We start from the raw sequence: 13990 nt of genomic DNA, 5'->3' as shown, positions 1-13990 counted from the left end.
GCAAGCGCACCGTTACGAGACGCAGCGACCCGCATCAAATTTCAGGATCTCAGGTCAACCGATGACCTTTGAGTTCATAGGTAAAAATATGGCCTTGGGTAAAATGCCTTAAGGTGTGGGTCTGTTTTTCGTTAAATAGCTGCCAAAATGTCACAGAGCCATGAATTTGCGCCATTGTTTTTGTAATGTGCATGTTGCGTCGAATAATGAACTTTTTGTTTTGGAAACGGTCAACATAAAATGTTGACCTCAGGTCGAGGTCAGGTCAGGACCACTCAGGTCACAACGTTGGTGGAAAGAGGCCATCTTGCATATTATTCGATTTGGTAGGCTGTTTTGTCACGAGAGAAGAGAAGACATTACGAGAGAAGACATTAGCGCGATAACGTAAGAGACTGCAACTCGCGCTAAGACAGTATCTGTACCATGGAGACTGCACTTTGTGCAGTGGGCTCTAACACCAACATGGTAGACTGATAAATACCTACTGAGTAGTAAGTACCTATTGACCCAAAGCTTTATAGGGCTAGGACAGTATTCGGGCCATGGAGACTGCACGAAGTGCAGTGGGATCTAACACCAACATGGTAGACTGATAAATAATTGAGTGATGACGGTAAGTGCCGCAGTAACGAGCCCCGTAACCCTTTGCAAGACGTAGACATAGCCATCAAAAACAAACCGGACATAGTAAAACACTTCTTTTATTTAGGTAATACAAGAAGCAGTACAAATGATGACATACAAAATTCAAGGTCAAAGTCAGGTCAGGTCACTAAAGGCCATCATAAGCGAAGGATTAAAAAGGATATGTGCGTCACATGCTCGATGGGTCATTTTACTCATATAGAACTCAATGGGCATGCTCAACTAGTGATAAAAAGCATAGTTGGATGAAGCTCAGGGCGAGGCCACGCAACCTAAGCCAACCTAAGCCAATGTGGATATTTACCAACCGGTGGTCGACTCAGTTAAACTCCTCCCCTCATACTCTTTCCACGGCTCTGAAATGGCCGGAAGTGTCCAGAGAACCACAACAATAATAAAATAATTCGTTTATTCCCGCAAAGTACAAAGCACCAGAAAATTCAAACAACTAAAATATGTGAAACGCTTATAGTTTCAACGCGATCGTGGTAGCACGACGTTCGCACAAGAACGCATTTTAAGTGATAGCGGAGCCAAAGCATTATAAATGTGCTTGAGGCCTGCCTAACGAGCTTGGTCAGGTGCACCCAGGGGCGTCGCCGACGGGGGGGTCGGGGGGGTCGTGACCCCCCCACTCTTGAAAACTGGGGGTGTCGACCCCCCCACTTTTTGCGATGCTGAGTATGCTTTTTTAGCTTTTATGTCAGTGAAGCAGGCGTCAGCAACACCAACAAATACATCAGATTCAGAATCGCTTCAAGAGCTCCCTAAAGCCAATTAGCCAATTACCTAAAGTTCAATTAGCTGTGGGCGGGGAACACCAGCACAACAATATTTTTAAGTAGCCACCATTCTAGTACCTTTTTATCCCTCAAAGGATTGGACGCGCCAAAACTGCCCCGAGCGTTCGTCTGATCGTTTAAAAAAATGGTCGCAGTCGATTCGTCGGATCAGTACCTAACTACAAAACTACAAACTAGCCTCAGCCCCATGGCTACCGTCACAACTAGCTGTACAGTGCACATGTAGGGGAAAGGGAGTCAGATGAAACCGTCTCGGGCTTTCGCAAAGAAGTCGCGCAAAAAGGAGCCGATTGCAAAGAAACTTCCGGTGCGCTCGAGTTAATCACCTACTTAAAAATAAATCGATATCTCTGATTCAAATAAAGATGACCTTGGTTCACTTTTTTATAACATGCTTTTAATTTAGGTATAGGATAGCTTTTGGAGCTGATTTTGAACTTAGCGCCCATCTGAACATTTAAGAAGTAGTTGTGTTGCAACATGTTAGGAAGCAATCGGTGGTGGTCATCCACTATTAGGTACTGGTCGATCTGACCTGGACTGATCTACCCCAAATGCATGGAGTCATCATCTTATAAATATGTAAAAATGATCAATAACATGGCAGAAATGTAAAACTTTTATTGTAAAATAGGCCAAATATGAGAATGAGCTTTCGCTTTACAGCATCATCAGATTCATGGGTAGAATGAATCAATGAAGAATGAATCTGATGATGCTGTAAAGCGAAAGCTCATTCTCATATTTGGCCTATTTTACAATAAAAGTTTTACATTTCTGCCATGTTATTGATCATTTTTACATATTTATATCTATTCATCATGGCAAAAAGCACCATCTCACATATTAAGAGTCATCATCTTCGTTCAAAACAAAGATAACATTCGTAGTCAGAACCTCGAAAACCATCACAACTTACATTCGCAAAGTTCTAGCAGGTCCCGAGTTTCCCTACTTATTGGCGATGACCTGAAACCTTGTAAATGGGTATCATCGGCTTTCTCTCGTCACGGGCAGCATGCTCTTTTTTTCCGCAAACCTCTAGATCGATCAGGGGTCGAAAGCATACCTCAGCGTTACTTCAGTATACGTTATACGTTAGCGACTGGGAACCCACCAATAGAAGGGCTACAGTGAAGCAGAAAACATATTCGATAGCTCTTTCAACGCTCTTTCGCTAGCTTCGCGTCAGATTTAATCTCAGATCTATGTTTTGCCCATAGAAGGCAAACCTGGACAGATTCTGCCGAAACATTTGCTTTGCAATAACTTTAGATTCCGTGAATTTGTATGGTATTTACATATGTTGTCTTGTCACCACCATGTTTATCTCGTTGAGACGCGTCACATGAGTTAAAATTTGACCATTTAGAATTAACGTTAAAACGACCTCAGGTCAACGTTATGTCCTGATCGAAAAGGACCTCCTGCTGCATATGAATGGATCCGTGTTGTTGAGCTGAACAGTGAACACCTTCCAGGTGCTGTCATCGCTCTACCGCATCTTCGTCAAAAGTTGTAGAAAAAAAAATGCTAGTGGCCATCGATGGACATTTCCACTAATGACCTTTCGAGTCATCACTCGCCATAAGTTGCACCCTGTCCCTGGCAATGATGAGCTGATTTGTCATGGCTCCAAAGATATTTTGCGTTTCTGACGAACTTTTTCAAAGCAGGAGGCGTTCGTGCTTTTTCTAATGATGAGGTCACGTATTTGACCTGCCTCCAGATCATAGATGTAAATCCTCAGAATCATGAATTGCTGACACATATAACCCCATACATTAGGTATACAGTGTACCAAATTTCGAAGTTATGGGAGAAAAGCTACAAGAATGGCGAGAGGGGAAAGTTTGATAGAGGTATACCGTATAACTGACCTTGACATGGCGACCTGAGCCTGACCTTAAGTGACCAGTGATAATTTTTACACAAGTGATGTAGGTAGGTATACCTACCTTAAAGGTTATACCAAATTTCGCGGCGCTGCGCGCCGATTTGTTACACGCGCACACACACACACATCGCACGCACAAAACTGGGAAGTGTGGCAAAAAAACGCCCCTACCCATCGGGTGAAGACTAGAAACCCGACCCCCCCACTCAAAAATCTGTGGCGACGCCCCTGGGTGCACCACAGAAACTTCACCTTGTCTCCCTGTGTAGTGTAACTGCGAAGACATTGCGAATCTTTACCACTTCAGCTTTGGTACAAAATAGCAGCAGCTGCGACACCAGGCGCTACAGAAGGGACAGCAATGGCGACACACGCACGAGGTCCACCGCGACGGATGGATCTGCAGTGGGTGTCCGTCCGCCAGAGGTACTGACACCGTCAGAACCAGAAGGCCGGCCAGCAGCAGCTGCGGGCGGAAAACGGTTCAAGTCACTAGGAGCGGGTACTTACTGACGATTGACGAACTTGCTGGGATGAGCAGAATAGCCGCTATCTTATACAGAAAAGCCGCCGTAACTCATCGATCGCATTTACCGACTACATCAGAAATGTAAAACACATTGGTGTATGATGTATGTAGGAAATGGAATGGCCAACGAATAGACAACCACCATTGTAAAAGCATACTCAGTATCGGTTAATTTCCGTGACAGTAAAACTTACTCGTACCATCAATGTAAAACGACTCATCTTTGTAACACCTTTCGACGTCCTCTTGCTTTTTTTCTACGATGTTCTCCGGCTGGCAAAACTCACCTACTGAAATCCGGGCGGAGTGAGCCCCAACTAAAGCACACCACCAATCGCTTGCTGTCCTGTCATTTGACACGTCACGCTCTGAGTCAGTAACTGTCACCCTGACAAGTAACAGTCCCCGTATGACGGGCAACTGTCACCAGGCTTGGGGTGGCATCACGTAAAATGTGGCATTTCGTGTGACATTACTATGTAGTATGTACAGACAAAAAGAAGGGGGTTTCTGGTTTCCACGTATATCGTTTCGTCATTTTAAGGTCACTAGAGTACAGGTTTTTGCGATATATTTTCATTAACCCGCGCCGTGCTTGGGGCATTTTCGCGCCACCCTCTGTTTTTTTTTTCTCGCGAATATCTCAAAACGGCGACACGCAGCGCCACCGTTTTTTTAGTACACCTGTTCATAAATCTTTTCTACATATCTTGTGAAAATTTCAGATCCGGGTCGTTCAAGGTCAGGTCATCAGGGTCTGCAGGTCACGTCAAGTGATTTTACCTCAGAAAAAGTTCGAAGGCTCACTGAAGCTACACTGGCTGAACGATCGCTTTGAAACTTTCAGCGGTTGGTAAGAGTAACAGGATGTAAAAAAAGTTATTTTGGAATTTTGATTACTGTGACCTGAAGCCAGGTCAATTGTGCGACCTCTCCATTTTAAGTCGAAATGGGAGAAAATTGAAATGCGCCTCTTTTGGACGAATGTCGTTCTAAACACTCTCAAGCATAGATTTATCGGGAAACGTAACACAGTGAATCGGAAAATTGCACCCGTGACCCATTTGTGTGCCTTTGAGCTCATCTCAGGTCACGATAGGCCATCAGCAGTTTTTTACAACTTTTTATAGAGACGTGCTAGTGCGGTGAAAACACGTCAGATGTGTTCAATTCGACGATACGGATCAACTGATATGCAGTATGACCCTTTACGGTCAGGTCATAACCTTTGACTTGAGATAAAATTTCAAAATGACCGTTTAAGGTCAACGTATAGTTCATTCGACGCGTCTCGACGAGAGGAACACGACGCTGGCAAATTTAATGTCGTGGCTCTCTTGAGTCAAAAGTTATTACCGAAAAACATATTTCATAAAAACGGCTATTTGTAGGGTTTTTGCTTATTGCTCTCTGGAGGCTAAACCGTTGACCTGAGGTCAAATCTGAGAACAAAGCTCAGAAAAGCCTGTAAAAGAGATGTCGAATTCGCTTCGTCGCCTTGCTGCAGCTCTATTGGTTCCCGAGTAATGCATCGGTTGTTTCAAAAATTGAAAGACAAAATTAGACATTTGATGACCTCTGGCGACCTAACCTTTAACGTGACCTAAAAAATAACCGAAGTATTTCCGTACTTATTTTCGAGCTTTTCCGAATGCCGTTTTAACCTGCGCCCCACTGGGGGGGGGGGGGCTATTCATAGCCCCCTCCCGTTTTTCTGCAATAACTTCCAAACCACTTGACGTATCGACGCCAAACTTTCAGTACCTTCGGCTGCATCAATTTGACACCTTGTGTCAAAATTTTAACTTCGTAGCTACCATAGGTCGGCCGGAAATGACGTCAGAGTGACGTCATTTTCGGCCGATTTCGACGCAAAACATTGAACCACGGCAATCGCTCCAAAGAGCTCAGTTTTCAAGCTAGATCCAATTTCTTTGCATGAAAAGACTCAGAATTGACTGCGCTATCAAACTGCTATCTCGGATTTTCAAAATTTTGAAAAATTCGAAAATGTTATATAATAATAGGGGAGAGCGGGGCCAGTTGAAACACGGGGTCAGATGAAACATGGCTTTATTTTCAACAGTATGCAACATATGGCGTTGCCGACACCACTGCGCATCCGCGCTCGACCACTTCCTTTGTCAACGGCGTTTGGGCGGCAAACGGACGGTTATTTTGATTTGACACTTGTTTTTGTGTTTTTGAGGGGCGTTTGGGAGAAATCGTTTTTATGAATATTTTGTGATATCTCATATACCTTTGTTTGCTGAAAGAAAAACTCCTGGCTCCGGAATAACACCTTATTTGGCCCTTCATTCAGCATGATGCCGTCCCTCCAGCTCGTTTGACATGTGCTTTACGGCGCGTGCGAGATGGCGGGAGCGGATGGGGTCAATTGAAACGCTTCTCTGAGGGTCAGTTGAAACAGGACCACAGGCCGTTTCAATGGACCCCGGTGACCTTTGCAATGGTTATTGTTCAGGGGCTGTAAACATTAAAGGGAATAGTCCACCTTTGAAATGAGCTTTTAACCCTCGCCCGTAAACGGCGATCTGCCACCTTCGCCCATGCAGGGGGGGGGGGTTGGTGCGACCCCCCCTTGGCGTTTGAAAACGGAGCGTCGTAGAGCTTAGCGGAAAAAACCAACGGATTGCTCTCAACGAGATCTCGCGATTGGTGGTATATTTTTTGGTCCTAGGTCAACATTTGACCTACTTTTGACCGGTCAAAGGTCAAATTTTCGGAAAAATAGACTTTTTTCAACTTTCCGCGGCGATTGCGGCAAAACGGTGGGAGATATCGACTTGAAACCTTCACTATCGTGTTCCTTGATCAATTCTCTATCGTTTGGTATGTATTTCGTTTCCCTAGCTCTAAAAATGGCGCGTTGGGAGCGCCGGAAGTCGGCAAGGTCACAGTCGGCGGCAGAAATTCGAAAAATCAAAATTTAAATTTTTGAAATCTGATTGTATTTTTGGATTTGGGAGGTCCATGTGCTCCCTATAGAAGCTAATATTGCTGCATATTCCCATTGAGGTGACAAGAATTAGCAAAATAGTGGTTCGGGCGCTTTTCAAAAATAGTACCGGACGCTGTTCCTCTTGTGACGTCATAGCTCCGTGACCTGACCTGACCCGGTCAAGTTTCTTATACCATATGATAGCCAATACTTGCCCCAACATGCATGGGAAGTTTCATCACGATCCATCTACCGATGTCCGTACCACCGGCAGGAAACCTCGGGCGTTGGCACTCAGTTTGTGAAAATCCGGCCGGAGGCTGTTCCCTTTGTGACGTCATAACTCCGTGACCTGACATGACCCGGTCAAATTTTTTTTTATCAAAAGATGCGCAAGGTTTGCCCCATCAGGTACCCAAAATTTGGCGGCGCTGCGCGCCGCCGTTTTTGCACTATTTCCGAAAAACCTCAGGGGGGGGGGTTGCACCAACCCCCCCCCCTACATGGGCGAGGGTTAAACTGAAATAGTAGTTTAATAGAGCTCAATTTTTGACCCCTTTTTCTCCAGCCTTTTGCTTGAAAGCACACTATAGCCTGAGATATTTCTCATTTTTCTCATTCGCCCATTTTACCATAGTCTATGTACTTTATGTCACCTATTATGAGGAACTTTGCACTTTTAGCTTTCCAAAGACCTATTGAATGTAGCATTTGGAAAAGTAAACCGGACAAAATATCTCCTTAAGAAAGTGGCCTTAAAGAGGAAAACATCCCATTGTTAAGGATAGGTGGAATTGACCCCATGGGCTGGTTCAATTGACCCTCGCATCGGGGTCATTTGAAACGGGCGTAGAGCTGTTTTATAAGCATGCGTTTGGCAGCAAAATATGTTTGAAACATAATTTTACATATCTTAAAATAAAGCCAAAAGAGCATATTTTTTCATGGCATTGTGCATTTTTCGATATGACAGCTAGATCTCGCTGTGCATGTCAATATATAAAAAGTGGTTCAACTGGCCCCGTTCTCCCCTATTCAAAATATTTTTTTCAAAAAGTTTTCGACTTTTCGAAAAAAACGGAATATATGTGACAGAACGCATGCTTATGACTAACTCTAGCAAGTTTTAGCTAAATATCTTCAAAAATGGCCAAGTTATACGCATTATTGCAAAAAAATTCACAGTTCTTAATTTTTCAAATCAATTTTCAGTACGTATTTGACATCGTACACCAATATAAATAGCACCACCGTGTTCCTGAGCTCAAACTGCATCCAATAGACACCTTTTTTGTTGAAAAATTTAAACTTCAAAATTTGACCTTTTTTTACCTGAAAATGACCTGACCTAAGCTAAATTCGACTCAAAATGACATCGAATGACGCAGACAACATCGAATTCGAAATCTATGGCCTAAATGGACCATAAAACATTTGTCACGTGACCGACGTATGATATAATATTTCGTGACCTGTGATGACCTGACCCTGACCTGAAAATCAAAGTACAAGTTTGGTACCCTCAAGGTATCTAGAGCATCTGTTCACGATTGTGTAAACAAAAAATGAGCCTGATCTGACTTGTAAGACGGCGGCCAGAGCCCAAAATGTGAACAAGCCAAAATTCTAATAATTTTTACTTTGACCTGACCTGTGACGTCATCGGTGACCTCGAGGTCAATGAAATTAGGTTTCGCTCGACAGTTTTTCCGGGGCTATCAGACGCTTTTTGAATTTTGACGATCAGCCCAATAGGGCGCGGGTAAGTTGATCATCGGTTAGTTATAAATCATTCAACCATAGCCACTATATATCGGTCTATATAGTGGTCTGTGATTCAACGCGTCTCACATGACGCGGGTAAAACGTTTTTCGTAACATTTCGCATAAAAAGAATATGCACAGGCATAATATCAGTAAAAAAAAACGTCAATTATGACGGTCGGGCATTAAATTGACCTCTAAAGTTCACAACGTCCAATCTGAGGATGTGCTATGTACCTTACCCTCGGTGCACCTACAATGCTCCTACGAAGCAATTGCAATCAGTTTTCTACAATTGTCCTGGCTAATGTTCACGAGCTTTACATGAACTGGAAATCGAGCAGCAAGTCATGTAACAAACGGTTCACCAAGTATATTTCGCATATGAGTTTCGCGCCCAACAGGAATGATGCATGATTCACGAAACAGTCGGCTTGGTTCACCGGATACAATCGCTAACTGATGGGCAGATACAGATGAGCAATGTCATTTAGAAGTTCCTATCACGGTCGCGAACTGAACCGCACTCCCACCAGTCACAACCAGAGGCTCTTGTGGCCTCACACAAAGCCGAGATCACGATTCCCCGGTCGGACCAGTTACACGAGCGCCACCTATAAACAAAACACTAGCGCCACCTATACACGGTCCCAGCGCCACACCGTGGCATCATCACACACACATATGATGGTGGCGCCGTCTGGTGAGACGGCGGTCTGTCGGACTGCCGTGGTGCACTTTGGATGGCTCAGAACCGTGCACCTCGAGTGCGTGGGGTCTGTCACGGCCAGGTCCCACACGTAGGTGCGGCCCACCTGGTTACCCAGCGCCAGAATCTGTCGACAGGACAGTGCACCCGGTCAGTTAATGCCGCAAACGCACCGACAGCGTTCACAGGGACAGCAGAGTCGCCACTTCCAGGACGTCTCCAAGAGGGACATCTGATTCAAGGGATCCTCAGGGGCCACGATTGGTTTACTAATGGTGAAGCAGGACGAAGATCAATGATGTCCATTGTCCAAGATGGTTGGCCAGCTCAGTAACAAAACAACTAACAATATCAACAAACACCACTGTTCCCTTCAATCATCAACCCACACAACCAACGTCAAAAGTCTAGTCTCACCCGCTGCCAGAAGTCCATGGAGAAGCGCATGAACCAGATGTCGCAGTCCTTGTAGTCGAACATGTGTATGACGGTGACGTTAGTATCCGTGTGGCTGACACCGGACTGGGTGAGCAGTCCCGGCTTCCAGCACACGATCGAGTTCTCACACGACTGGTGGAGCGACACGGTGACGGTCAGAATGTCGGTCGATCATAGTCGGTGAAAGCTCGCAGAGGAGGGGAGGGCAGAGAGCCTGGGGCGGTATAGTAAGTAGTCACACGGTTACAGCGGGTTAAAGCACGGCGCACGCAGAGGCGGGGAGGGCAGAGAGGCTGGGGCGGTATAGTAAGTAGCGCCAGGACTGCACCGGGCACTCCCCATCCGCATTTACGATGCAACGCAATACTTCCCGGAACCACTATTTAGTTGTGTACTGATTTAAAATTAGGTTCAGCATTCACGTATTCAGAGCCATCGGTAAAAGCCGTGCGCCAGTGAATTCATTTTCACCAATAGATTACGCGTTACACAGCGATCAGAAATGGAACATAAACTCGACATACAAACATCTTCCCGGAATTCTTTGACATTTCAGAATCTGAGCCGGACACTTGTTCCTTCCTTTTCCCAATTACGTTCCGAAACAGCTCACCGTGCCGCCCTCTGCCTCCGACCCTGCCGCAAGTTAGCACTCCTCACCTTCGATAGGACGAACTTCCCAAACCATCGCACGCAGTCCACATAGTTCCTGTGTATGTCGCGTGTGGAGAACTCGGGGAAGTGCACCTCGGCCGTGCAGCCCGAGCGGCCCGGCTCGTGCGTGTAGGACGCTTCGATGGCACGCACCACCTCCGGATCGGCCAGGTTCCACAGCTTCAGAGAGTGGTCCATGCCGCACGAGATCACCTGGTCACCCATCAGGTTGAAGTCCTGTGGCGGGCAGGAGGGAGAAGGGGGTCAGTCTGAGACCTGAGACCAGCAGGGAGGTCCCCTGGTAACGTAAACATCCTTTCAAACTTTTCGCAGCATTCATGCATACATTCATAGACCTCGTTATAACGAATACGCAGATATCTATCATAAATCTTCACCAGGATGAATATGCAACATCTTTGTTTTCATTAAAAAAAAAAAACATCCAACAGTCCGGCTATCGAGTTACAAAGTGAGCACATTCAGTCAGCATCTCTGGCCAGCGGAGTGTCCCCTGCTGAGGATACCGGGCAGCCCCGTGTAGAGGTGGCAAAAGATGAAAATTTTGGGAACCAGACTCGAACCAGACCCGACTGGACATTTCTGGAACCAGTCGGATCCGGTCTAAGTTTGAATCGGAACCATTTGGACCCGTTCCCAAAAAGTCAATTAATACAAATTACTTGTAGGTATCATTAGGTGCATAATGTAAAACAGCCTTTTCCCACTGAGAATACTCATGAGCTACTGTGTGTGAAGAAACATTCACTTCATTCACTTCATATTTTGCAATAATGTGTAGTGTGCAAGATGTATAGTTTATGATAATTGGTAGGACCCAGTTGGACCCGTCAGAAAATTTCCAGGAACCGGTCTGGACCCATATGGGTCCAGACTGGTTCTTTGGACCGGGTCCTCGGGTCCACATTTTGCCATCTCTAGCCCCGTGCCACAGCCGGTACTCACAGCACTGAGCGCCTCGTCCCGGTGGCCGTCCACTCCACCCAGGATGGCCACACACGCGTCAGTGGAAACGTTCCACAGTCGCAGCGTGTGGTCCTTGCTGACCGAGAGCAGCAGAGCCGGCTGCTGCGGGTGAAACTTCACCTCGTTCACCGCGTGACCGTGACCTGCGGCGGAGGAACGGGTCAGCAGTCAGGTCGGGGGGCAGGAGTTGGGGTTCGGGTTTTGGCAGCGGCGGAATGATAAGCTTATAAGTTTTCGGGTAAATCGACTGCAAAGTCATTTGCGCCCAAACCTGTTACAGCACTCACTGACCTCTGAAGGCTGTCACGTCTGCTAAAAGAATGCACAAAATGCACATGAATTGATAGTATTCAGAAAGGCAATGCAACACCTGGTCTACAATTAATCAAATCGAACGACTTTGAGGGACTGGATGCACACACCGCCCCCAGTTGACTGACCGATAAAGTGTCTGGTGCAGGTCATGGTGGCTGTACTGATGATGCGGATGAGGCCCCGCGCGCCAGCCACCGCCAGCAGCGGCCGGCCAGAAGACGGCTCGTAGCTCCAGGCGCACGTGTAGAAATTCTCGTCCGGGTCCGGGTCCGAGTAGCACTGGACCAGCTTCAGTGAGTTGTCTGGCGATGGCGGCAGGATGGAATATGGGGTCATTATCTAGTTCTAGTTCAACAAAATATTGCACACAGCAAAAGACAGTCATCGTTCATTGCAGCTAATCCAAAATTGATATCCAGATATCCAGGTTACATGGGCAGGAAGTTCTAACAAAGTCTGCCACGCACCTGTGAGCTCATAGATGGAGAGTCGCTGGCCGCCGCACGTGGCCACCGCCTGCTGGCTGCAGGAGCGCAGGTGCGGGTTGAACTGGACGCCAAACAGCGGCTGGCCGTGCTCCTCGCGCGCGTGCGCCGTGTACCGGTACTCCACCTTGCAGTGGGCCGGCGCAGGCTTGCGGCCGCGCCGCCGCCGGCGCCGCTGTGTGGGCGTGTCTCCGCGCGACGAGACGTCGGCCGTGGACGTGCTGCACACGCTGGACGAGTCGTCCTGCGGCTCGTCCGAGTCGTCCGCCTCGGCGGCGCGGGCCGGCGCCGTCTCCTTCATCTCGGACATACGGAGTGGGTGCTGTGGTGCGGAGGTGCCAATGAGAAAACCCGGACTGAGAGACAACTGAAGGGGCAGCTTTGGATATTAGCAAGCCATATGACACTTTTGCTGAAAATAAAAGCAATTAAAAATATAAAGGAGTGCTACCAATTGCTTAAAAATATGCTAAAATCACAGTCATAGCCTAATTATCTTGTTCCATTGATGGTAAAATAAGATAAAAATAAGAAACAAAAGAATTGCATAATAGATCAGAACATGGGGTTAAATTGTACACAACAATGAAAAATAGGAGCATGTCATAAAACCTTACTGCTTCAGGAACAGAAGGACCTAACATCTGTGGCAGCCCTACACTTCTGCAGCCAGCACCAGAAGTGGTATTCATATAGCAGGCGTCTCACTCTTACAAGCGCTGGATGCCTGAGGGCTGTTCACGGGCCCTGTAAGTGGTCGGACCGTACACAGCCTCCAAGCTCCGCCCAATGGGTCCCTACTCCCTACGTCAGCCTTCCTTCACTGCACACAGCGACCGCTGTGGCCGGTTGGGACTGGCCACAGCGGACCACCCACCGCACACAGCCGTGACGTCAGAACCGCCTACCCATTCCCCACCCCACACAAGGGCCCTGTTTCACCGGTGATAGCAGCATGCTGCTATCACACGTGTCAAATTGGGTTTCCATGGAAACATCAACAAACCATGCCGTCGTCAATCTGTGTGATGTCATCAAATATTGCTGCTAACATCTTCACGGCCGTGCGAATGTATCAAACGCATTTAACGAGACAGCAACTCTGTTCCAAACGTAGCCATGAAAAAGCTCACGGATTACACAAAACGTCATTAGTGTGACGTCATCACATTACGTCAGCTCGCGCAATTTGATAGTAACATGCTGCTATCACCGGTGAAACAGGGGCCCTGATCGGCGGCCGGCTAGTACTCTTGCCAGTGCTCACATACGTGCTGGTTGCCCCGGCAACGGGCTACCTATTGACCAATGAGAAGCGAGGAAAGTGCAACGTCACTGTGATTTTTCATATACCTGTGCCCCCTGTAGCGCGTTTCTCATTGGTCAATAGCCCGTTGCCAAGGCAACGTGCACGTATATGTGCGCGGGCTAGCGCGCTGGCCGGCCGCCGAACAGCGCTAGGGCCCTGCTGCACACACAGCACACACCGGTGGCGGTGACCGCACTCAGCAGTTTGCGGTGCCCGTGAACACCCCTCTGCACACAGCGACCAAATTGGTCATGACCAATAAGCAGGTTGCGGCAAAATGGCTTATTATAATGGCTAATAAACAAAAAATTTGAGAATGAGATAGACAAGCAAAAATCCAATGGGAATAGTCACATTCATGATTCCAGATTCACTGAAGTGGTTTTGGACTTATGAGCAATTCTATCTAAAATATCATGTCGCTATAATCATCAATAAAAACAATATAATGGAACTTAAAATAAATACAAAATAAAAATGCGACCAACCT

The 13990-nt window shown here is 46.8% G+C and overlaps 1 protein-coding gene across 2 annotated transcripts; it reads right to left on the bottom strand.

The window, feature by feature from the left end:
* Nucleotides 1–8961: 8961 nt before the first annotated feature.
* On the bottom strand, nucleotides 8962–13990 carry LOC122365912 (polycomb protein EED-like). 2 transcript variants are annotated; one of them, XM_043337531.1, is made up of 7 exons: nucleotides 13685–13990; nucleotides 12174–12518; nucleotides 11832–12008; nucleotides 11371–11534; nucleotides 10411–10641; nucleotides 9730–9882; nucleotides 8962–9439 (listed from the first exon to the last, which is right to left on the bottom strand). In XM_043337531.1, exons 2-7 carry the CDS (start codon nucleotides 12499–12501, stop codon nucleotides 9242–9244), a joined length of 1251 nt encoding a protein of 416 aa, XP_043193466.1. In that variant the 5' UTR covers nucleotides 12502–12518; nucleotides 13685–13990; the 3' UTR covers nucleotides 8962–9241. The 2 variants fall into 2 exon arrangements, with proteins under 2 accessions (XP_043193466.1, XP_043193465.1); XM_043337530.1 differs by lacking the exon at nucleotides 13685–13990 and adding an exon at nucleotides 12809–13024.

Source organism: Amphibalanus amphitrite, unplaced genomic scaffold (genome assembly GCF_019059575.1).
Source record: "Amphibalanus amphitrite isolate SeventyFive unplaced genomic scaffold, NRLGWU_Aamphi_draft 000772F_arrow, whole genome shotgun sequence".
Taxonomy (NCBI): domain Eukaryota; kingdom Metazoa; phylum Arthropoda; class Thecostraca; order Balanomorpha; family Balanidae; genus Amphibalanus; species Amphibalanus amphitrite.
This window is presented reverse-complemented; position numbering and strand designations above follow the sequence as displayed.